General features: G+C 45.0%; 2 protein-coding genes across 2 annotated transcripts in view; one reads left to right on the top strand and one right to left on the bottom strand.

The window, feature by feature from the left end:
• LOC119394144 (uncharacterized) overlaps positions 1-26118 on the top strand; it is a 250919-nt gene that overhangs the window by 44230 nt on the left and 180571 nt on the right. The gene's annotated exons all lie outside the window — the stretch shown is intronic.
• Positions 1737-25426, bottom strand: LOC119394145 (uncharacterized). The gene is made up of 13 exons (XM_037661402.2): positions 25266-25426; positions 21689-21928; positions 20198-20446; positions 18771-18955; positions 17372-17506; positions 15669-15792; positions 13742-13914; positions 12296-12403; positions 11735-11806; positions 7082-7247; positions 4625-4755; positions 4377-4535; positions 1737-2108 (listed from the first exon to the last, which is right to left on the bottom strand). The coding sequence occupies exons 1-13, from the start codon at positions 25336-25338 to the stop codon at positions 1785-1787; spliced, it is 2139 nt and encodes a 712-aa protein (XP_037517330.1). The 5' UTR covers positions 25339-25426; the 3' UTR covers positions 1737-1784.

Here is a 26118-nt window from a genome sequence, read left to right as displayed (position 1 = left end):
CAGGGTTGCAGCGTTGCAGTCGTATAACGTGGTTTGTTTATATCTGTAGTACAAAGCATCTTCGTTTATTTCTCAGCCTAAAGACGAAAAGAAATCATATTACGGGTGGTAAACTTATTGGACTATTTTGTGGTTCAAACGCATCGACTGCAAAAAGTCTCGCTAGCCTCCACAGGGTTGCAGCGTTGCAGTCGTATAACGTGGTTTGTTTATATCTGTAGTACAAAGCATCTTCGTTTATTTCTCAGCCTAAAGACGAAAAGAAATCATATTACGGGTGGTGAACTTATTGGACTATTTTGTGGTTCAAACGCATCGACTGCAAAAAGTCTCGCTAGCCTCCACAGGGTTGCAGCGTTGCAGTCGTATAACGTGGTTTGTTTATATCTGTAGTACAAAGCATCTTCGTTTATTTCTCAGCCTAAAGACGAAAAGAAATCATATTACGGGTGGTGAACTTATGGGACTATTTTGTGGTTCAAACGCATCGACTGCAAAAAGTCTCGCTAGCCTCCACAGGGTTGCAGCGTTGCAGTCGTATAACGTGGTTTGTTTATATCTGTAGTACAAAGCATCTTCGTTTATTTCTCAGCCTAAAGACGAAAAGAAATCATATTACGGGTGGTGAACTTATTGGACTATTTTGTGGTTCAAACGCATCGACTGCAAAAAGTCTCGCTAGCCTCCACAGCGTTGCAGCGTTGTAGTATGTTTCTTTGCTTTGCGTATGTGCTGTTTCGCGGCTAAAATATGTCACTAAGCAGGTTGCCGTTTGTTGCTACGTTACCACCATTGTTATTATCCTGTGTTTGTTTTTTACGCCAGTACATATTTTTTCGTCATTCCTAGTTGGCTGTTTCACTACTTCTTAAGGGCATCGTCGACGCTTTCAAACTTAGTAACCCGCTTGAATTATGAATGACATTGTGCGTAATATGATAACTGATCGTAGAAGCGATGTCGCTCGCACGAACGTTTTCTCAAGGGGACATGTCCTCGTGAGCGCAGCGTGACGACTGACGATGACATTTTTGCCGGTCTCGTATTGGCTTGCCTGCTATTCGCGGACATTGCGGGAACAGGTATAATTACGACTCTTGCTGACTATATCACGTGAATGCAAAAATGTTCCAAAATCCGGGTGGATTCACGATTGTTAAAGGTATATCCCAACTTAACACAACAACTATTAACAAAATGACTGACACGTTTCTCCACCTATGAAGGGGGCATCCTCAGTGTACAGAGGCAACAAATGAGCGGAGGTCGACCAGTCCACTAGTCACACACGTCCTTGTAAACGGCAGGTAGGAGGCCGTGGTTATTGTTGTATGCCGATGTGTCGCCACGAATGAATCACGATTCCAGGAGTTTTCACCCACCTTCATTTCCGAACCAGCGTTGTCTCTGACTCGGGAACGAAGGTGGGGAAGACTCCTGGAATCGTGGCTCATTCGTCGGGACCCGTCGGCATGAAACAACAACCACGGCTTCCTACCGGCCGTTTACAAGGACGTGTGTGACTAGTGGACTGGTCGACCTCCGCTCATTTGTTGCCTCTGTACACTGAGGATGCCCCCTTCATAGGTGGAGAAACGTGTAAGTCATTTTGTTAATAGTTGTTGTGTGAAGTCGGGGCAAACCTTTCCCAATCGTTATATCGCGTGACCAGCCGGCTCGATAGAGAGTAGGGCTCAACCGAGAGATTTCACTGCGTGAATACAAAGTACAAAAAAGGGCTAAGTGGCTGGTACAGTATGTTCGGTTTCTTAATATTTGCATTTCTACCGCACAATGCGCTGCAGGCGCAGTGATATGACGCCAACGAGAGCGCCCACGACGAACAGTCCAACCGCTCCACCCACAAAGGTCGCGATCCTCGCAGTCTTTGCTAAGCCAACCGTTTCGTTCTTCGGAAGGACCGACTGGCCGTGTTGTTCAGACCTGTAAAAAAGAGCGGGCGGCGCTTTTTGCACCGTCGTATTAACGCCGGACCAGCTGGATTCTTCAGGCTGGAAACGGTTATTGCTAGAAGCCTTTCCCGCCGGAAAATCTTCGTCGTCGGTGCTCCGAAGCGTACTTGGCACGGCAGTAAACTCGATCTCCTCCTGTACGAAAAGTAAAGGTTTCGGTGTTACGCAGCGTAATGAAACGATAGTTCATGGACACACAGGAAAGCGCTAGCCTTTAGGCGAGCCTTTCATATTGTTGGAAGTTAGTGCTGAGCATCTGTGATAGCGTAGCGGTTGTGGCGTTGGGTTGCTGAGAAGGGACATGGTTCAATTCATGGCCACGGCGACCGCAATTCGACGGGCGCGAAATACAAAGGCGTCCCCGTGCCTATACATTTAGGTGCATGTTAAAGAACCCCCGGCAGTACAAATTAATCCGGGGTATCCCGCTATAGCGTGCCTCATAATCAAATAGGCTTTTTCACACGCAAAACCCTACAAGTCGTATTCGTTTAATGTTAGCTCTGTGTGTATCCTGTTCGTCCTCTGTGTCGGTGTGCCATAGTCGAACTGTACGTCTTCGTGATCGCACCAATAGTCCCAAATTCCCTTCGCAGCGTCTAGAGTTTTCAATGAAAAAAATGGAGAGGGGAAAAAGGCAGGGATGTTCACCTGCCTAGAAAAGCCGGCATGCTACCCTGCATTGAGAAAAGGGATAGGAGAGTTTGAAAGTTAGAGGTAGAGAGAAAGAGAGAGGAGGGGAGCACACGCACACGTTACACTCCTCACAGTCACAATATCGGTATTGGTCTATAACCATAAGGCAAAGACAGTTGTCTTGAAGAATTTCGCCAATGCCTTCGTTGCCTTCATCCGCGGTGACTTCTTAGGGCGACATTCTAAAATGGTTACTGCTGTCGTCGGTCTGTTGTCAAGGCGAGCTAGAGCCACCGCGAGTTATATAAATCTTTATTCAAAACGTCTGGTTGGCTGCCCAGCGTAGCGCAACCGACCAGGTGTTTTTTTTTTTTTTTTTTGCTGGGTAATCTCCCTACGTTCTGTGCTTTCTTTTTACTTCTTTCCTTCTCTCAGTGTTTATTCCAGCGACTGCGTCCGTCTCTACACGAAATAACATAATCCGACGGGGCTAGACGCCCGGTAAATTTGCGTACTGTGACCTTCCACTGAGGTCTGCATTGAAATATTGCCTTTATGTTGTTCAACTATGCAAAGTGAGGCACGCATTTCAAAATAACGCTGTTGTCTAACTTTGATCTCTCGATTTTGCGAAGAAGAGAGAGAAACGAAGGAGAGAGGCAGACACGTTAACCAAGCTTTGGCTCGGTTGGCTACCCTACACGTAAGGTGGGGAAAAGGGGGAATAATAGACGACATGGAGAATAAAGAACAACAGTAAGAGAGAGAAAGAATGAACAGATAATGTGAACGCACACAAGGTGATCTCGCGGTGTGAGTTCACAAACGCTCGTGACGTACGGTCGTCTTCAAGTGCCCCAAAAGGGGTTTCGTGGCCTTGTGCATGCACGAAACCGTGGGCCAAGGTCCCGGGATGTTGTTCTCTGAATGTGGTATTTTCTCATTATAAGGACCAACAGTGTGGCATGCAACTCATGCGGCTGTGAGGAGATGATTGAGCACATTCTGTGTCACTGCTCACCTTACGAGGCCCAGTGAAAAAGAGAGAAAGCCTTGTGTGGTACGTTAGCGTAATCGTCTATATGCGGATATTTCTCGTGCCTGCCTTCCTGTTATATTTTTTTTTACAAAATGCCTGGATTCCGACAGTTCATTCTTTTTGGTTCTTTTTATTTACATCTATTAGTCCCTAGAAGGCACTTATCAAAAGCAACTCAGCGCCGTTTTGTAAAAAACATGTCAGTCAGCCAGTCCGTCACCAAAGCTGATAGTTGGAAGGCATTTAGAAGGCATTTATCAAAAGCCACTCAGCGCTATTTTGTAAAAAACATGTCAGTCAGCCAGTCCGTCACCAAAGTTAGTTAGTTAGTTAGTTAGTTAGTTAGTTAGTTAGTTAGTTAGTTAGTTAGTTAGTTAGTTAGTTAGTTAGTTAGTTAGTTAGTTAGTTAGTTAGTTAGTTAGTTAGTTAGTTAGTTAGTTAGTTAGTTAGTTAGTTAGTTAGTTAGTTAGTTAGTTAGTTAGTTAGTTAGTTAGTTAGTTAGTTAGTTAGTTAGTTAGTTAGTTAGTTAGTTAGTTAGTTAGTTAGTTAGTTAGTTAAACCAGCCAGGTACACTCTACTTTCGTTACTTCGTCTCCATAAAGCCACCTGCGCCCCTACAGCGCTGGATAAGTACAGAACAAATATGCGGAGATAAATCCAATAAATCACGTTTTCTTTTGTCATGTCATTTAATGCAAAGGAAGGTACAATTAAATGCGTTTTCTCACCTTTTTTCCGGGCACGTTGACTTTAATTTTCAATAATCTTCCATCAACAGCTTTTTGAAGTGAAGCATTCATTTTCTCAAGCGTCGGCTCTTCCTTAACGGCAGGGAATCCATCGAGTAATGAAAACTGGATATACAGCTTTCTTGCATCGTCGAATACCTGCAAGTGACGTCAGAAAACGTACGATGTTCTCAAGTTTCTCACGCGGTCACGAAGATGACAGTGTTCTGCTTACACGTCATACTCACAGCGCGCAAGCGTCCAATTCTAAGTGTTCCGAGCTTCGACTTCACACTCTGCACTATCTCCGATTTACACATGGCCAAGAAGATCGGCTCGACGGCGATGCTCACGACGTCGTCATACTTGGCTTCAGGATCTGAGAATAAACCATGTGAAATATAGAAAATAACTTACAGCCAGGCTGCTAAATCGAGATTCGAAGACCTTGTTTCCGTATGTAGCAGCGTTAAAGGCCACCGTGTGTTGGCGGGCTCTGTAAAATACAGCCATCAACACAAGCTTCGTAGTATCGGTGCCTAATTATCTAGTATTATGAAAATTATACATGTGTATACTTCATTCCGATAAGCCGACTTATTAGCGCGATTTTCAGCAACGAAGATGTTTGAGCTATCGGTAACTTGCGCTCCGTCGTGCAAAACTCCACATGTGGGTGTGCGCCACAGGAATTGGGCAAGCCCTACTACTGAGTACAGCAGGTGCGAGCGTTAAACGAAAACTCTGCTCGGCAAAGTGGAGCACGTGAAAGAGAGAGAGAGAGAAAGAAATAAAAATAGAGGGAGAGAAAGAGAGAGAGTGAAAGAGTTAGAAAGAAAGCAATAGAAAGAAAGTGAAAGAGCAAAATAGATCGAAATTAAGCGAATAAAGACATAAAAAGATAGAAAGACAGAGAAAGACATAGCAGGAGAGAGAAAGATATATTAATAAACAGACCCAAAAATGAAATAGAAAAAACAGAGAGCAGACAGAAAGAGAAAGAAAAAATGGGAGAGAGAAAAACAAATGTATAGAAAGAAATAGGAAGAAACGAATAAAAAAAGATACAAAAAACAGAGAGAAATAGAAAAATAAAGAAAAAAATAAACAGAAGCAAGGAAGGCCACCCAGCGGCGCTCGTCCTTCCGGATTGACACCACTAGTGCGAAGCTTCCAGAATTTTTTTTAGTCTGTAATTCATAATTTCGTTTTATTTCTAACGTCGCCTTTGACCGACTCCATGTTGTATGCCAGCCGAAAATCTGCATTACTACACAACTGTCATCAAACAACGCTCTCTATATTCGAATCCTGAACGTCCTCGTGGCCATGGCTTCGGTGATGAATTATTATCGAGCTAGAACAGTCAGCAAAATAAAATAGATCCCTCCACCCCACCCCCCTCCGCACGAAAAAAACAATAAAACTGCCTGGCTACGCGTCTGGAGCTAACCATTGCTTCTCCGTGATCTACGTCAAGGCACGCCGCGTCATTCCTAAACGCGATATTCTATCTAATCTCGTGTTTACTTCTATCCGGAATTTGCTGATAACTACTGAAATCTGGCTGACGGGCGATATTGCCGGCACCGAGGATCTTGCTGACCTGCCGAACGTCCGCCTTTGTCGGAAAGACCGCAATAAATCACGAGCTTGTGGTGCGCATGTTGCCACCCATCATCCCTTATATCGTTCTCGCTTGCAACCTTCGAAACGAACTCGACGGTTGCACCTCGATTCTGTCGCGCTTCATCGCAAACTGTTCTCTTGAGACCACCACGTAACATTCCTGATTTTACACACAAGCTTAGTTAATAACATATTGAGCGAACTTACCGAAAAACGACCTAACGCAGAGATCCTGCTTCTTGGTGACTAATTTCCCGTAAATCCTCTGTAGCAACCTACTTTAATTGCAGTGAATAACACTGCTAAGGATTTTGTCAATGTGCGCCTTAATTTCGGTATAACTTACGCAAGAGCCTGCGCGAGTGTCAATGGACACCTCTAACGTACTCGATCTTATACTGACCAGCCATCCCGACATTGTAACATCGATATTTTTCCTCCGTAAGGTAAGCGATCATAGATACGTGCCGCTTTCATCTTTCAAAACGATGCTATAGGACAAGAACACAACAAAACTAAATTGTTATAGTATGAAAAAGGGAACCATGAAGCCATTATTAATGAGTTAGGCGACTTCTTTTCAACCTTCCAGACATTATTTCCTATGCGCTCACTTTAGAAGAACCATGCAGTATTTAGAAACAGAATTACCAAACGCTTAAATATATACCACGAATTTTTAACTAGGCGCACGAATCAAGATAAGCGGTGGTTTACCAAAGCCTTGAAGTTCATTCCAAGTAATGATATCCACAAACATGGTTCTTTGTATGTGCTGTCATAATGAAAAACTGAGTATTTCTTGCGAATAAATATTCACGTTTTGCATGCATTCAAGAGGTCAAGAATGAAAAATCGCAATAGTGGCACCTGCGACAAGTTTGCCAAGGAGCATCTGAAGCATGAAATCAGATTTTACGTGTCGTTTTTCTTTTTTCGTGTTTCATGTTTCTGTTTAGTTTCTCGTTACATGTTTAGCTTTGTTCCGTGTTCCAGCTTCTCGGTTTTTACATGTTTCGAGAAGAAACTTTTTTTTTTTCGTCCGTGTCAGAAGAAGTGAACGCAAGTTCACTTACACGTCAATTCGAACTGCATTGGGTAAACGTTGTCTCCCATGCAGTCAGTGACATCGAAGGCCTGCAGATCCGTGACCCACTTGTTGGCTCTGTCCACTCGGTAGAAGGAAAAAGTCAACTTCTCCCAATCGATGCTTCCTTCGCCGCCGGGGACGGAATCGTGAGTCTGAGTGCAAAGTAATGAGAGAAAAAGTTTTCTAGAGGCCAAATCCGAAGCTTTAATTCGTATTACATTTCACGAGTAAATATAGGTGAACAGCGGCATTCTCTTCCTTTTTTTCCCTCATTGCGTGCTGATGTGTAGGGTCGTGTCAATATTAACCCTTTCGCTCGGTCCACCCATAAAAAAGTCCAAACGTCTCTGTCCTTCTGTCCAGAACCGTAAAGGAAATAACCTAACCTAACCTAACCTAAGCGTAGACAGCTGGGATGGTTGGTTTTGGTTATAGCTATGTGACATGATACTGGTAAACAATGACACGGATGATTAGAAAGACACCTTCTGGTGTCGTTGGTGTCTTTATAATCGTCCGCGTCCTTCTTCGCCAGGTTCATGTTACATAGCTAACGTAACCTAGCCTCTAGTCTAACATGCATCCTAACCTTTAACCTAACCTACCCTCTAACCAGCCTAATACCTTTCCTGAATCTGGGTCAAGATTATGACACCTTACCGTTATCCATTTTTGCCGCGGTCTCGTTTCTTCAGGGGGTAGATAAACGCTCCGCCGATGTTATCAATGTGATCAGACGGGCGTGAACGGCGGGTGACAACAGTGGCATAAAATCGAGTGTAAGGACCAGTTTAACAGTGGCGGCATTGACTGCGTTATGCTTTCAGCGTGTTCGTCTTCGATTACATTTCAAACACTCGCTTGTTTCTAGCGTTTCATCGAAATTTGCGTTAGCGGGCTGAACGTGCGAAGGCCAACAGTCTTTAGGGCGTTCTGTAAATTGTCTAACGAGGACACGGTGTACAAGCGTCTTCATCTTCGAAAAACGAACGCCTTCCGAAGAATACACAACACATCGGAAGAATTTTGCGCCCAAGCCACCCACTAAGGTAAGATTATTTCTGCAGTCACACGCTTCTGCACTTTCTGCGCATTATGGTTCTTTCACACCTGCGACTGCGACCGGTGCCCGTTGCAACACTTAACTCGCGTCTGCTGGCAGTGTCATTGCCTCGCAAAATAAGCTGGCATCCCTAATAATATAATAATAATATCTGGGGTTTAACGTCCCAAAACCACCATATGATTATGAGAGACGCCGTAGTGGAGGGCTCCGGAAATTTCGACCACCTGGGGTTCTTTAACGTGCACCTAAATCTAAGTACACGGGCCTCAAACATTTTCGCCTCCACCGAAAATGCAGCCGCCGCGGCCGGGATTCGATCCCGCTGGCATCCCGTTCCAGCGCATCTGATTGGTTCATAGGTTTGCGACTGCAGTCGCGCGAGTTCAAAATTGAGCAGCGAGCGACTGAGCCAAAGAAGTCGCTATGCGATCCAAAGGCTCGTTCCCACCTGCGACCAGCACCGGTCGCGTGATCAAGTCCTAAAGCGACTGGTCGCAAACCGTCGCAAATAGCCGCTTTGGTCGCAAAGCGACTGCTTAGGCTCAGTCGCTCGCTGCTCGATTTTTTAGTTGCGCGACTGCAGTCGCATGTCTCTGAACCAATCACATGCGCAGGAACAGGACGTCAGCTTATTTTACGGGGCAATGGTGATGCGTGCCATATGAGAGCAGACGTGAATTCTGTGTGGCGATGGGTATGCGTTGCAGATAGGTGTGAACATCGGTCGCCTTGAGACGCTTTTTGGTCTCAAGTAGCTAACGGTCGTACGACCATGCTAGTCGCATGTGCGAACGAGCCTTGTTCGCAATTCGCCAATTCGCAATTCGCAAGGCGCAATTCGTCTTACAGTATGTCTCGCGCGAAATAAATCGTTCACCGATCTGAGTATGAGAAAGTTTTCAGAAATTTTATTGCTCTGAGACCACATGAGCCTGGCGTCGCATATTTTAGTCTACCTCTTGTTCCCAGTCGACCTTACGGTTTCTGATATCTTTAACTGCAGAAAAAAATTTAGCTGATGATAAAGTTTTGACCGATATGCACGCGTGATACTCGTTCATTAAATGTAAAGGTTAGATTGCGGCGGTCTAAAATTACCTTTTATGTCAGCGGCCGCATTGGCGATTAACGCGAGAGCTACTATCAGGATACGCACGGCAGGCAAGAACCACGTGTGCCTCTGCAAGATTACGAATTCACCGAAGCTTATCAGAAAGCTACTTGTACATTAGCTTAAAATAACAGTATGAATAATAGGACTACAAGTGTAACTTGCAGCCTTTGTGAAAACTGCGCCAATCGACGGGACGACGCAGAGTGCACGAAAAATCAGTTCAAGAGACAATAGAAGTACTTCGTCACGTTTCATCCAATGAACATGGCACCTTGTTCCAATGGCTGCCGGGACATTGTGGAATTGATGGCAACGGCCACGCTGACGATGCCGCCCGGTCCGCCCACGAGGGCACCCAGACAGTTCCAATACCATTGTTGAGAACAGACGCTGGGAAGGCATTCATTCACTCGCTGGCATCATATCGCGAACTTTGTTGAGAAACCCGAGTGTCTGAAAGTACCTTCCAAGTAAACCCGACTCATCGAGGCAGCTACAAATTCCATCGCAGCTCTCCCACCCTGACGCAACTCTTCTGTGTCGCCTGTGGTTAGGAGCCGTTTCCACGAATACGTACTCTTTTCGCATAAGAATGTCGGACACTTTGGAACTCTTACTATTGTGACCAGACGATAGAACACTTACAGTGATTTTATGATAGCTATGTCACCGAAAGCGATTTATTCGCACTGCGTTAGACTAACTAGACAAAAAAAATCACAGCATATCCACGGAGTGAATGATGATGAGTGGGCGAAGCTGCGGAGGTTCATCGGTAAACCGTGAATCTTCCGTGAATTCTGCCCAGTACATCATCACCGACGTGAGATCGGGCGCGTTTATACTAAAGGTTCGATGAGTTATGACGACTTGCAGCTCACTTTAATTTTACACGTACGCTGCGAATTTTCATTGTTTAGAAAACCATTGCTTAGAAAACGTCTGGCGTCTTTCGTTAAGCAGCTGGCGTCTTTTCGTTTTGCTTTAGAAACATCTGGCGTTCTTTCGTTTTGCTTTTACAAAACATCTGGCGTCTTTTGTTGGTTTATTTCATCAATCAACGGCGTCTTGAACAAAATTTTTATTGTTTAATCACGCACAGGAGAAATATCTCACCAGGCACTACCTTGGAGGTAAAGAATGGCTGCTAATGGGAATGAGAGACAGAAGAAGTCGGCTTTTAGCTAACGCTGCGAATTTTTTATTGTTCAACAACGCACAGGAAAAATCTCCCACAGGCACCACCTTGCAGGTCAAAGCGTAAGACTGGTTACATACTACGCTACGAGGGACGAACGGGTGCCGCTATAAGGAGATTTACCCCTATAAAGAGAGAAAGAAATCCTCGGAAGATGGCCCTATGCAGGCCCGTAGCCAGACATTTTTTTCGGGGCGGAGGGGGGGGGGAGCACTTGCTGAAGGCCTTGACTATTTGAGAAAAAACACCTATTTTCATTACTTATTTCTGGTAAAACACCCCCTCACCAAAATTTCGGAGTTGACCTGGGCCCCTAGGGCACACCCCTTGACTGTGGGCCTGGCCGTACGCGTTGCAGGCCAACAAAGCGACGCGGGATTTAGGTGCGTAACATCGACTCGCCAGTAGCGTAGCCAGAAATTCCTTTCGAAAGAGGGTTATTAAACCATAATTTATGAATGTTCTTACGTTTGTTTGTATGTGTGCCTGTATATATACATATGCAAAATCTAAAAACCTAAACGCACACCACATCCGTGGTGTGCGTTTTACAGCGAAAGCGACCAATCAAAGTGGATGTACCATTAATGCTTTTCAGTGCTTTTCTACAATTATCCTGAATGACACGTTAGTATACGAAAAGTAACGCGAGCGCTTCACCTATTTCAGAGATAACAACCACAAAGTCCCCTTGTCAAATATCACAAATCCTTATTAGCGTCAAACTTCGTGACTTCTCAAACATTTTCCATCATCCTTTTTTTTCGCTTCATGGTCGTCTCACTGACCAGCACTTGTTAACGTTAACTGGCGCATAGAACGCAGTTTGAAACATGTGAATTGCTGGTATCGGGTTAATACATGCGGTTCTGGCAGTGCACAGTACTCGACTAGTGCCAGTTCCCGGTTCGCAAGGAGTCCGGTCGCGTTTTTGAAAGCGAATGTAGCACTGTGAAAAAATGTATAAAAGGCCCAAAACGTGTGTCTTTTCTGTGGCAGTGCTCAGCCTATTACCTGCAGCATCTACTTTTAGGTGACATTTATGTGGCGGCAGGCCAGGCGTGTGTCACGTTGACGTCAGGCCAAGAGGTCCACATCAGACGCGAGAAACCCAGGGGACAATAAGAAGCACAATATTCCTTCACTATGGGCGCTCTCTGCCCCTTGCAGCTTAAAGCGCGTTGTCTTTTCTAAACGACGTTTTCTTCGCACAACCCCCCCCCCCCATTCTCTTTTGGAGTGGCCGCTGTCAGTTGCTTACGTGAGTGTTGTAGATTTCCAAGCTAACCAAAGGAAGACGGGGGGAGTCCCACATGCCGAAAATTTGCTTCTCCTGAAAACAAAGAAAAAAATCACATAAGAATAATTTTACCGTGCGTCGCATTGCTCATCCGGAGACGCGGAGCGTATTAGGGAATTTTGTCCCTCATCCGAGCCAATTAGTGATTTAGTTTTCTTCTGTTTCTCAGAGCAAAAAAAAATGGCTTTCTTACGCTCAACGGTTAACAAACAAATCGCTGTCGCTCTTTGCAACATCATGGAGAGCTGCAACGTCACACGTAATGTCTTTAAGCATTGTTCTTAATTATTCCCTTTCCCTCCTTTCTCGTTTACCTTCCTCTCCTAAGCTTCGACATTCAATGCTTCAGGCGTGTACCGACAGGGCAAACGCTTACAACGACAGTTATCTTTTATGCCATTATTCGTGCCTTCTATTCTGTGTGTGTCTCTCTATCTATATGTATGAGTTCTGTCGTATTGTTTGTTCCGCTATGACGTAGTGCGATACTTTTTTTCTTCTCTCACAACTCTTATCGCTCACCTTCTGCTCCCCTACGCACCACTCCCACACGGTGGTGATATTCGCTCTGGGCGGCCAATCAGTACGTTTGCCTTGCCACACGTTGCAAGGAATTCCTCGCTTGCGTGTCTGAAACAAAAGATGATTACGGCGAGCTCTTTAGCAATCTCGGCGTACCGAAGTTTAATATTACGGAACTTCTATTCAACGAAGCAGCTCGTGCAAGTTAGTAGTTCTCACTGAAAAACCTGGTTATATATATTTTCAAAAATGTCCCGTTCTGCAGAAGCAAGAAAATTCAAGGAAGTTTCATGAAGGTAGACTCTCGTCGTCAATATTTATCTCTTTCATGTCTTTCCTAAAGCCTCGCATTGTCGGAACTAAGTTTCTATGCTGCCATAACTCAGCAATCCTCTTGCAGGCAGTGTAGCTAGCGTGCAACAGCATAAAAGTATTTGTTTTGTTATCGTTTTGCATAATTTTACTAAGCAAACATGGATATCAGCATTAACTCTTCTAGACTAATTTCAACGCCGTTTGGCGCATACTAAAAAGCAAGTCAATTTGTTTTTCATGGCATTCAGCTTTTAGTGAAAAAACATTGTAGCCCGTTCTACGTAATCGTAATGTAGTGACACAATACAACATCAGATGGCGAGCCATAATCTTGCACTATAAAGACAAGTAATTTGGATCGTTTTTTCTTTCTTTTTTTTCAAGAGACATAACAATGTGTTTGCGATGCCGCAACCAGTAATGTCGAGCACTCATAAATACATAATAATTTCCATCACTAATAATTTCCATCACTCAGACTCACCACAATTTTCCTCAAACGGACTCACTCGGACTCAAACTCACTATATTATTTCTCAACCGGACTCACTCGGACTCAGACTCATAAAAACATTACTCACTCGGACTCACTCAGACTCAAACTCACGTCTCGATCTGTGTCTGAGTGAGTCTGAGTGAGTCAACTCATTAGTGAGTTTACCGACCTATGTATGTTGGTTCAACCTGTACTGCATTGGGGACCATCTCGTCTATACATTGTGAAATTGTAGGCCGGACGTCTAAATTCAAAGCAGGTATCTTATTACCCCAAAGCTGAATTAGTGTAAATGACATATCGAAGTACGAACAATGCATCGAATGCTAGGTTGGAGGCAATTGCTATTTTTATTTCCTATCTAGCTCTACATCCGAGAAATCTATTAAGGAGAGCTTCATCTCAAATCTCAAATTCTCCTCAGTCGTCCACTTCAACAAAGACAACATGCTTTCATTACATTTAGGCCAAACAAAACCGAAGCTGACCGTTTCTATTTCTGTTATTTTCAACCACTGTCAGCGGTGATTCGTTTTGATCGCCCCATTGTCTTCTACAGCGCTGTACTCTGGTTGCTCACTGGCCTTTCGGACCATCTGCTCAAATTTTCTCCATCGGCGTTCTCCTCTACTTACTTGCTTCTTGAGAACATATTTCGTCCTATCTGTGCCGAAGAAAAGCGTGGGTGAAAGACTCGGGACATCCTGGAAGTCTATTATGGACTCCTTCATGAAGGGCAGTCTTCTCAGCGTTCGGTTTTGGCACCGCGTCATTCCCCTCTTCAAGTGCTGAATATCGAACACGAGCTCTAAATGGGAAAAAGGGAAAACAAACCTCCTCAGACTTTTTTTTACCTGAGAAGCTGTGTGCCTATAAATCCCCTGGAACATGCGATCCCAGTTGTTTCACATAAATTACAGCGTTCCATGTGTTCTTGCCATAGCTGGACTAGGTAGTCCAGTTATGGCTCATTTATGGATCATTTATGACTAAATATATTCAGACGTGCAAGAGTGTTAATGTGCGTAAATTTGGATGTGTGTTTATTTAAGAAGTGCGGTAAGGGGGGGGGGGTGTTCTTTGGTGAAGTATGCAAGGTTGAGGATGCAAGCGTAAGATGGAGGAGTGGAGCGAAGCTCAGAGAGAGATATCTTACATGCTCGCCACTCACGTGATTCGCAGGGTTTCTACAAACAGTATAAATCCTGCGCTAACTCACTAACTACGTAAGAAGGAAGATGACAGATTGCACGCGTTACTATAGCTAAAAGGATGAAGGGAAGCAGGAGTGGCAGCGTTCTTGGCTCCCTCCACTGAGAGAGAAAAATTACCGGGACGAAGTATAACGGCAGGAGGTTTAACCAAGGTATCGCCCAGTTGGGATGTCCTGCATTCGATTCAATGGAAAGACGAAGAAAAAAAAACAGATAGAGAACGGAAAAAAAATCACTGAGAGCTCTCAGGCAAAATAGGATCCTTGGCTCATTTTAAACAAGGAAGACATGACAGTCCGAGCAATAATCAGACACGACGATGCGCTGGACGAACAACCACTGCTTTACGTGTTTCTTGTTATACCTTCCTTTTGTACATAGAGATGTGCAGTCGCAACTACAAGTAACGCATACCATGCGATCGCAGAAATGAGCCTATCATGGATAACAGAATACAATATACTGAACCTTTTCCTCGTGTGAAAGTTTAGTAACTTACGCAGTTGCCTCCTCTTCCCAGAATTTGGTAGGCTATCATATATTTCTTTTCCCTTTTTTTTCTTTTGTTCATGTAGCTTCTTAAAACACGGCACTCACTGCGGATACTTACTGGATAAGCTGGGGCACTGTTCATGAATATGCATGGTGCAGGTTCGAACCCCGGCCACGGAGGGCTCATTTCGGATGGGGGCAAAACGCTCCTGTACTTACACCACACGTTAAGGAACGCCGTGTGGTCAAGGTTAGTACAGAGTGTCCTGTTTTTCTGGTATGTCCTCCTCAACGGCAGCCGTCGAGAAAGCACGATGATGATTTCTAAATGAGGAAGAAACTGCCTGTTTCCCTGCATTAAGTGCGAAGGCCAGCCTGGTGGAGGCGTGGTAAAGCGAAGTGCTACTGAGCTCCTGAAGCAAGAACGAAGGTATGAAAGGTAGGAAAGAATGCGTGCTACCACTACCGCCATATTACAGTTATTTTGATTATTCCGATTTTTTTTATGATACTAGTTCATGTGACAAACTATTCTAACTCGCTCATTTCTTGGCCAATCTCGAGGAATGGATGTGATCCATTATTTGAGTACAATGAAAACAGCATCGCAAATCGCCAACCATTTGCGCGTAGTCTCTGTTCGAGCGTGGCTCCAGGACAACTTAATCGGAGAACCCGGTGCTCGAGTGCACCCTTTTCTCCAATAAATTTCCTTTTAGTAGACCCGGTATACGAGCTCCATTCAAGGGCATAGCGAAGCTGCAGCTAACACTACCAGTTCACGAATGCTCAGCTGAAGCATATGTTTCAAAGTTTCGCATCAGATTCCGTCAAACAGTGGCACGTGGTTGCTCACCGTGAGTTCCAGAAATTATGCGGCTCACAGATTTCACGCCTTCTGGTAGAGCGAAATTGTTGATTCTTGACGTCCCTGAGGTGAAATCAATCCGGTAAAGCCTTTCCGTGGTGTCCATGCGAACCTATAAAAAAAGCAACAGGGCCAGAATTTACATAGGTGTCATGCTGGTAAAACAAGATAACCGACGATAATGAGCACATCCCAGTTCATCCGTCTAGTTTCCTCTTGTTGCTGAACTTCAAGAAACAACTTGGCATTTCATTTTTGAAACCGCTAATCTAGAGATTTTTATATGCATCTGTAAACGCCAGCGTGTTATATTATTGCCACACTAAAGAATATTATGTGGACGCTTTCTTGCCTTACGACTTCATGAAGCTTGAGAGAACCAATAAAAGGTACCAACTAATTTAGTACACCGCGAATGTAGGACTAAGTAAACAGGCTAACGCTTGTGCATATTCACATTCATCCCCACGAATGCGGTTAGCTGGTACTCCTTCAAGCGTAAACCTTGCCACTCCCTCACCTAACCAAGGATGGTGTGTTAAAATTCGTGAATCTTAAAGTATCCGTTATAAGAAATTAACTGCAGCTGTATATTCCAAATCAGATCTTAAAAGTGCCCGCAAGGTGGCAGAAGGGTCATGAGAGGGAACACTGAGAACCATCCGTTTTCTGGCAGCTTTGTTCTACAGACAGTTGGCTGTCAATTTTCTCTTTCACAACTTCATCTGTATTTGAACAACGGTGCGATAGAAACATTTCCGAGCAACATAATGACCTTTGGTGGAGGGGGGTTGCTTTTTAAAAAGCAAAAATAAAAGACAGAAAAGGCGCACCGTTTTACACAGTCGCCCTCGTGTACAACACTTTAACAGCATTGCACATGGCAGGAGATGAAAACTCACAGGGTCCCTAATGCATTCAACTAAGACGACTCGAAGACGAAAGCCATCTTCCTTTTCTTCTCAGTCGATGTACTAGGGAGCCTACATGAACGGCCGGTTATGTATACACTCCCTAGATGTATTTATCCTGCCACGCCACCCTTCGAAAGCTTTGTGCCAGTAGCTTGGTTTCGCACTGCCTCCAGGATCGGATGCACCTCAGCTGGTTTTGCACTGCCTCTGTGATCAGCCCATCTTTGATCGAGCTACGATGTCATGTGATGAAGGTGTAGGCTTATGCCACAGGAGCGAAGGAACGAGACGGCTGAACCAGAATTGATGCCAGCAGGGAACACGAGCCGGCTTCACGTGGCGTTACATGTGGCTTCATGTGGCGTTATATCAGATGACGTCACGCCAGAATTTGTGACGTCATGACGACGTCACAAAATTTTGCGATCTGCGACGACGCACGACGCGGCGACGGTCAAATTTCATGTTTAGAGAGGCATATAAGGGATTCGCCTTAATAAATAAAACAAAATTGACCAGGAAAGCGCAGCCGCCGAGACCGGCAAGATATGCGGCGCCCAGCCAACCCCTAACACCGTTGGTTGGTTCCCTCACGTTGTAACATTATTACGAACGTTTTTAATTCACTAACTTGAAAGACATTTCTTACATTAAGGTAAAGTGATTGCGTTGACTGGTTAATACAGTTTGCGTGCCGGTACTTGCATTAAGGTAGCGCGCACATGCAAGGACCTCCTTTGGTTAGACATGGCGTCTATGTGTACTATTTCCACTTACGCGTGAGTCAGCAACAGCGCTGCCATTCTTCCGGTCGAAGGTGACCTCCGCCAAGTAGCTCAGATAGGTGAGAGGAGACGCGTCCAGTTTCCACTCTTCGGCGACAAAGCCGTCACAATACACTCCGTCTGGGTACTACAAGAGAATGTCAGGGCAAGAGAATGTCAGGCACATACATACTTAGGTCTCTCGCTGAAACGCTGATTTCTTTTTTTAAATAAAAAATAAAGAATTGTTGTCGCCGTTTCTTGGCGACGGCTACACCTTTCCACTTGGTGGTTAGGAAAAAAATAAAGTTTAATGAAGAAATAATAATATATTTACATACATGCAGTCCTGCATTTGGTGTGTTCAAAAGATCTCTCTTTAACACAGCGCACATACAAACACGGTGCACAGTTTCGATGTAATTCGTTCAATACTCATCACATATATTAGTTTCTTCAAAAAAAAAAACGTTGAAGCACTTTCATTGCTTTGTGGTTCATCCCTGATAACCATGGGCCTAGTATTTTCGCTAATGAAGAAGTTTGCTTTGAGTCCAACAAGTGGGACAGTCGTGCACTACTTATTGCAAAAAAATTACAAATCGTTTTGGTCACTTGCCAAAGACAAGCGTATTGCATTCTATAGAATGGTCACCGCTAGACAGTGGCTGAAGACCGATAACAAAGAAGTACGGTAGATATCGTACAGAGGTTCAGTAAAAAGAATGCGCCACAACGGTTCTCGGATCTCATCTCTGCCTCCCCCTGGAAGTTGTAGGTTCGGTCTCTACTGGCGGCCATGTTGCTGTTTCGTCCAACTTATTTCTTTTCATTTATGTCATAATTACTACGCTAGAGTCAAAGGCTACGAATAATGTCTCGTATACTTTCCTTGGCTACATTGGCTATTGGTTTCATTAGGCTGCGTCAGGCAAAGAAACGAACCCTTGATCCATGCCCATAGGCGTGCGCAGATTTCCTCAACAGAGGGGGCGAAGGTGAGTCGCAGCCCCCCCCCCCCTATTAAGTCAAAGTATGGGGCAGATTTTGCCCCCCCTCTTATGTGACTAGGAGCCCCCCCCCCCTGAACCACCCCCCTGCCCCCCATGCGCACGCCTGTCCATTCCCCTTCTCCCTTCTTTCGTTCACCCAGTAGAAGCAACTGTGATGGATAGTGCATTACTGAACTGCAATGCTACTCGTGCGCATGTTCTGCGCCATTTCTCTGCTTTTAAATCCGTTTTCAGCCGTGTCCTAACAATGGCCGCTGCGATATTGCCTTCGTTTACTTCAGCAATCAATCTGAAATTTTCTACTCAGGCAGCGGCAGTGCCGGCAGGCGTGGCCTTCCGCGCTTTATCTTCGCAATCTAAACACACGCACACCCACTCTGTGTGTCACTAAGTCCTCACCTCCAGATCTTCGGCGTTTACTTGTTCGTGGGTAAATTGCATTATTTCCATTACGTTGAGCTGCTCGGTGATTTCGGTGCTGTTTTGACCTGGCCGCCTGACTTTTTCCTGGCGACACATTCGGAGCTCAATAGGAACATTGCGTTCAGCGGACATCGAGTGCCAGGAATTTTTCTCTGTAAAATCTGAGCAGAAAGACGGAGATATTCAGGCACAGATTATGTGTATTTAGTACGAGTGCTTGTAAGATACATCGAGCCAGTGGTAAAAGCGAACTTCAGGCACGCCATTCAATGGGATTCATCTGCACGCCTTATATAATTTAGATGAGCATGAGGCGTTCAAATGAAAAGAGGATAGGGTGAGTCGGTTTATGGTTAGGACTAGAGGCAGCTCAAGAGACACAGAATAAAAAATATGAGACATCAGGTTTGTTGTGCCCCTTGTTTCGTCTCCGTTCATTGCGCCACCCGCCACAGATTGACGGCTGCTCTCATTGTTTAAGTCACAGGTGCATTCAACGATGCTCTGGATGGCGCGTAGACTATCATATTAGTAAAAGTCTGTATAAAAGGAATGCCATTTATCACAACTATCGGCAGTGGGTATGAAGGACCATCTACTCCATTATGACCTGCCTCCAGGAACAGTCATGTGCGTGACGTTATCTTATATATCTATCATTTGCGTCGTAAAAAAGCTAACGAAAATTGCATCCGTATCTATGCATGCAGATGATATCTGCATTGGACCCACGAGCTTATCATGAGAGTCAGTACAAATCCAGGTGGGGGTCACACTTCTGCTTTATGTTCCTCCAGGCGCACGCAGGCGGACGTTTTCTGTCAGTCCAAGTTTGTTGGAAAAAACACCACGCGTTTGTACCTAACGTGAAGTGTTTTCAGGTAGAACCGGTAGGCCATCTCGGTAGATTCGTTTTTCGCTTAGTCTGGCCTTTGCTACATTCAACTTTTCTCTTTCTGATCGATGTTTTGCGTCACACCTTGTGTCCATATGAGCACAAGAATTCAACAAGGGTCGGCGCATGCGCCGATTATAGGTAAAGCTTTATCTATTTATCTCGACTAATTTTTAAATGTTGGCAACAAAGTTGTCACTGGCTACACCGCAAAAGTTTTTTCATCATTGGTGAAAAGTTGATAACACGAGGGGTTATGGAACGCAATATGAAAGTTTTGCTTGTTTTGCTTCGTATGTGCCAAGTTTGTTTAGAGTAAACAGCGACAACAACAATTAGTGTGGCCAACCTTCCTTGTGGTTTTCAACCAAGTACAACGGCACAACGACAACAACCACAACTGAGTCATGGCTTACATCAAGCGGCTGATACGTATGAAGTGGCTTTTTCACATCACATCAGTAGAAAAAAGTGTGCTCAGCTGTGCTCTTATAAAGTGTTTCCTTACCGGTCCACACGGCGTAGTAGACATCGTGAGTCTCGATCACTGCGCCATCGACGTCCGTCCTTTTGACGGGAACACGCCGGTATGTCCACGTTATGCATGGCTGATCCCTGCACTTTCCTGTGACGGGCCTCTCGTTGGACGGAGGCATGCTCAGCATCTGACGTATAGGGAACACCATGGAACCGTTGAGACCCTTTAGTAAGTGAAAGTTAAACGTGTTCACCATGTCAGCGTTTACCCGGGAGCACTCTGCGAGCAAGAAAGGTCACGAGAGTAAGTCGATTATTCAAAACTTTATTTTTCAATGTAAATACATCACTACCCATGAAGCAGTTTGCTTCAGCGTCCGCAGTACGACATCCGTAACCGCTTAGTCAAGGAACGACATAACGACTTTCTGCATTGGCATATGCGTTCCCATCGCTCTGAAGCGCTTTCCTGCATGCTCATTGCGAGAGAGAGAGAGAGAAAGCAAGAAGAGGAAAGACAGGGTGATTAGCCAGACGAGCGCAAGGTTTTCTACCCTCCACTGGAGGTAGGGTAACGGGGACTAGAAAGAGTGCCAGTGTACAAAGAATCCTGCAAGCTTTTTTTAGGATCTCAGTAACAAGGCTTTAATGGAACGGTTGACAAGCAGTCATAGGTAAAAAGTACGAAAGACTTTCTTAATTTTGCAGTGATGGTCATGATAATAAAGGCTATCCGAAGTGCACGCAACCAAAGCTCACATAAAGTATATACAGTAAAATACAAGATTTGGAACGGCGTGGTTGTTAATACTGCCTCAGTTATTAGTTTAGTAGGGTTTAATCCGCTTTCAGTCAATCCGCAGATAGACTTCAGTGGCGTTTTTTACATGCTCATGAAGAGAGAGAGAGAAATCATAACATGAGGGAAAGGCAGAGATGTCAACCAGAATTAAAACATTATCATGAAACTTTACGCCACGCTAAGGGCCATTTCTGCTACCATAGTAGTCGCATCAAATATAGTTTTTTCTTGCTCTTTCAAAGCGACCCGGGGTCTTTTTCTTCAATGTCACTCAGGTTTCTCAGGCCGAGAAAAAGAACTTGAAGTTATCACGTAAAATCTCGTGATAGCATAGACTTTAGGATCGCGTAACCAAGGCTTTCAATTTGGTTATATAATATATAAGGGGCAGCAGAACTAGCGAGGACTTTTTCGGGTAACTATACTAAATCGGTTCATGATTGAAAATAGGAATAAATTCTAATATGCAAAAAAGATGCATTAATACCTGCAGCTTTTCGCAAGGGGTCTCGAGGGGGGGGGGGGGGCATCGTGGTTTTCGAACGAAATTCATATAGACAGCCTGTTTTTCTCGCAACAACGAAGTAACGACTCTAGAAAACCAGACGATTTAGCATACATACCACACGATTTTAGCATTTTCCATCAAGGACGACCGTGTTGTTTTTTTCTCTTTAGGGTCTTTTAAAGAAGTGAAGGGTACCATTTTCACGCACTTACGCTTGTCGTTGATCTGTACGGTCTCGTTGAGAGCTTCGTCTTCGATGTAGCGCATAGTGTCCATAATACCGAGGTCAATGACGAGGGCCGCTCTGCCGTGTCCCGTCTTGGCATCCTTGAGGTAGCTCTCCCTGAATTCTGACGCTACTGAAGATTCGCTGGAGCGGGCCTCAGGTGAACATTTGCTGAGCGTGTATGCCTGGCCAGTAGCTTGGAAAGAGGCCGGGATTTTGCCCATCCCTACGGAAACAATTGCCGACAGCAAGGTTAGCGCTCCTGTCCACCTTTTCCGCGTCGTTTTGTCTGCTTTTTGTGCTATTGTAACAACTTGAATCACAAGCGAGACCATTCCATAGCTCTGTGCAGGATGTGTTGACCGTGATTCAACGCTGACATCCCTACGCCAAGCTTAATGTCGTTGCACGTTACCCGCCGTGGTAGCCTAGCGGCTACGGTGTCGGACTGCTACGATCGAGAACTTGGGTTCGATTTCCGATTTCCGGCCTAGGCCGCTGCATTTCCTTTGCAGCGAAATGCACGAACGACCGTGTCTTAGATATAAGTGCCCCGCCACGGTGGTCTAGTGGTTATGGCGCTCGACTGCTGACCCGAAGGTCGCGGGATCGAATCCCGGCCGCGGCGGCAGCATTTTCGATGGAGGCGAGAATGTTTGAGGCCCGTGTACTTAGATTTAGGTGCACGTTAAAGAACCCCAGGTGGTCGAAATTTCCGGAGCCCACCACTACGGCGTCTCTCATAATCATATCGTGGTTTTGGGACGTTAAACCCCAGATAGTAGTAGATATAAGTGCACCCAAGAGAACCCCAGACGGTCGAGGTTAATTCGAAGCCCTCAACTACAATGTGACTCATAATCATATCGTCGTTTTGGCACGTAAAGCCTCAGGAATTATGTTATCACCATTACCCGTCACATGTTACTAGACTTTGAAGAATACGGTTGGTATATACATATGCCCAAGCTTCGTTATCACTATTCTTACCTTGATTCTCTTTTTTACTTTTTTTTACTCAGTATACACCTCAGGTACAAGTCCTCTCTTCTTTCCCTCTTTTGTCTTGGCTAAGACTCTACTGAATAGCATTTTTGCCCCCAAATATCTGTACAACTGAATATCTACATTCTTCGGTGTATGTTACCGCGGCCACTTACAGCGGTGTTGAAACCCCAGCTACGAGACAGTCACTGGCAACGAAAACCTTGTGTTATGGCGTCTGCCGCATGACCGACCCACAGTAAGGAAAAGGCGAGACGTACAAGGCCTGTGGCACCGCTAAAACACAACCTCCTAAGGCGGTTGTTGAAACGGGATGCCACCTCTGTGCGTGCTTAGCTTGTACATAATGGCGACTAAGCGCGTAAGTGGGGCGCCGTGACGTCAGTGTACACGGAGTAGATATCAGCGGCAGCCTTAGGACGTCACAGTGGTGCAGTTATAGTCATGCACTGTAAAGGGGCCACACTGGGAGAGAAGGCAGGTCATAACAAGCTGGATACCTCGAAATATAAGGTGATAGTAACTGCGTTAAGGCAACCACACACGAGAAGCCTGTTCGCTGTGCCGCCGGGAATAACATTAATACACTAAGCGCACAACATGCATATTGAAAGTAGGAACGCAGTTCGTTCAAAACACTCCAGATTTCTAGCGCTTTTTTGGGAATAACCACGCCAGCCCGTATTCACTGTGCATATTTATCGTTTAGTATAAACTTGAAAGGATCTGCGTGTGCGTTTTCTTCCATTTTCTCGGGCTACTGTGAAACGCGAAAAATTCGCTTGCGTTATGCGGGATGTTCCTTTCTTTCTTTTTATGCTTTCGCACGTCAAACCTTTTTTTTTTCTTTTTTCCCCGGAATGCCGTTCATGACGAAAATAACTTGACTAAGCATAAACCGTTCGGGCTACGCAGCGTATTACGAGCGACAAAAAAAGCAAGAAAAACTATCAAATTAGCGTACGGCAGCATTCCGCCCTGTGCGCAACACGTGGAATTTGTTTGCAACCGCTGTATCCAAGCGTACCGTTGTTATAGCTCGAAGCAAGCGGCTGTAAGGCTCATATTCTGCATGCTCGTGGATTTAAAAACAACTTGCATGCTCTACCAGTAGCACATACGTAAAAACAAAATATGTTACATGACTGTCATTTCGTATGTTCTCGCTGCAACCAACTACATCATTGCGATAACCAACTTAAATCGCTATTTTACCCTTATGACTCGGTTGCGTGAGAGCACGTGTTATTTTGCATGGGCACCTTTCTGTGAGCGGCCTAAGCCTGACTGACCAATTACCAAGCCACACAACAAAAGAAAACACGAAAACTTTGCGGCTTAAAATTTTAGACTAACAGGGCTTCTTCTCATGACACGAAACGAACGGATCACGTGTTTGGATTTCTCCTGGTCAGGTCTAGATTTTTAATTACTTGAACACACAACAACAAATATATGTCGTACCAATGAGCCGGCTGTCAAACTTTTTGCATAGCAACAAGAAACGTATGTGCCCTGATAGATGTCAGAGCGTTGGCAAAGTCGTTCTGAAAGAAAGCCTGATAGATTACTTAATTGTTCGGCTTCTGCATCCCAAAACCACGATATAATTAAAGCCGGACTGAGAAAAGGAACAAGTTAAACTCGTAGCCCCCTTTTTTTTCCAGGAGTACCTATGAGCTTAATGCGTAGCATCCAAATATATCTAATCTATCTTTGCAGAACATAGAAATATATAATCAGCTATACACAAAACAGCTGTGCAAACACAATTATACTTGAGTACGCGATGCATCTCAGGCAGACAGGGGGCTTAATGGTTATGTATAGCACCCGTAGTAAGAAGAACAGACAAATATATATTCGGAGCACGGTTCTGAAAATGCGTGGCAGTAAAGCTGAGCTCTCTCGACTTCACTTCTATCAAATGATACGGCACGTTGGATGTTCTGCAACATCAAGGGTTGACAAGCATTTTGCAAGTCCGAAGCCTTACTGAAAGGGCTTGGATAAAACGTGGCGATGACGTACCGTAGTGTGAAAGTAACATTATGCAACAGTGCGGCTGATAATGCCAACACCATACGACCGCCAAGTCTCGTTGTGCAATGCGTGCCGATAGCGTTTAAGAATTACCCCCCCCCCCCCAAAGGCAAAACGACGCACGGCCAGCCGTGGTGGCCTAGTGGTTACGGTGCTTGGCTGCTGACCCAAAAGACGCGGGTTCTATCCCAGCCATGGCAGTCGCATTTCGATGGAGGTGAAATGCTAAAGGCCCGTGTACTTAGGTTTAGGTGCACGTTAAGCAACCGCAGCAGGTCGAAATTTCCGGAGCCCTCCACTATGGCGCTTCTCATGATTATATCGTGTTTTTGGGAAGCAAAACGCCAACAATTATTATTCTTACGTTAAGTAACCGCAGGTTGTCGCAATACCCGAAGCGCTCCACTAAGGCGTGCCTCACAATCATACCCTGGTTTTGAAGCGTAAAACTTCAACCATTATTACTATTATTAAAACGACACGCGCTCTAAGAGGCGTAGAAGAAGCGAGCTTACCCTGGCCACTGGTTAATGCTGCGTAGGCAGCCAACATAAGGACGAGACCCGGCCATCGACGCATAGTGAGCATCTTTCAGAAAGACGTGAGGCCTTAATGCGCTCTGACTCTTTTACCGCTAGCACGTCCAGCCTTCGCTGCCATCGCCGGCACAAAGAGTGAAAGAGACGCCTCTCGCAACGGAGGGAGGAGTCTTCGTTAGATATTGGGAGCGACCGCACTCGAAATATCGCTTATCCAGCGCTCCTATCCGTACCTGTGTGATAGAGGTGCCGCAGTTATCGGGGTCTTATAACTGCAATTCGAGAAAACGTTATCGGTACATGGCAAGGCAAAATGAAAGAGTCTTGAAGAGATATTGGGAGTGTCCGGGTCCCGAATATCGCTCGTCCGATCCTACTATCAGTTGTCGGTGGTGATACAGGTGTCAGAGCCATATCGCGCTTATAATGGCGTTTCGAGAAGCGTGATCCGTAGACCGCAAATCAAATAAAAGCTTCCGATAAGTATTCAGCTGTAGTGGCGTTACGTGCCCCAGAAACAATAAGACTCCGCACGTGTTGGCGATATTTCTGAGTTTTGCGGAGCGGTAATGCGAGGCAGTGCGGGGATGAACTGTGTTTAATTCTTGTTGCTGGATGCGACCTGGATCCTGTCGCCGGCTCGCAGTTTGCATCAACGGACATAGACGAGTCAACTTCAACTTTAAGGAAGTCGAAATGGGTCAACGAGAACCTCTTTAGCGATCGATAATTAGCGTACCACTTTCATGAAACCTTTCACAATTTGCAAGTTTTTAGTGAATCTTTGAAATTGAAAAAAAATATATTTTACTATGATATGTTTAACCAC

Source organism: Rhipicephalus sanguineus, chromosome 5, assembly GCF_013339695.2.
Source record: "Rhipicephalus sanguineus isolate Rsan-2018 chromosome 5, BIME_Rsan_1.4, whole genome shotgun sequence".
Taxonomy (NCBI): domain Eukaryota; kingdom Metazoa; phylum Arthropoda; class Arachnida; order Ixodida; family Ixodidae; genus Rhipicephalus; species Rhipicephalus sanguineus.
The sequence above is the reverse complement of the archived record's forward strand: the minus strand, read 5'-3'. Positions and strand labels throughout refer to the sequence as shown.

Coding starts and splice junctions, on each gene's coding strand:
- LOC119394145 (XM_037661402.2), bottom strand. CDS start 25,338: ATGCTCACTATGCGTCGATGGCCGGGTCTCGTCCTTATGTTGGCTGCC. Junction 4,756..7,081: donor AATGCAGTTCGAATTGACGT/GTAAGTGAACTT, acceptor GTTTATTCTCAG/ATCCTGAAGCCAAGTATGAC. Junction 2,109..4,376: donor TCAACGTGCCCGGAAAAAAG/GTGAGAAAACGC, acceptor CTTTTCGTACAG/GAGGAGATCGAGTTTACTGC.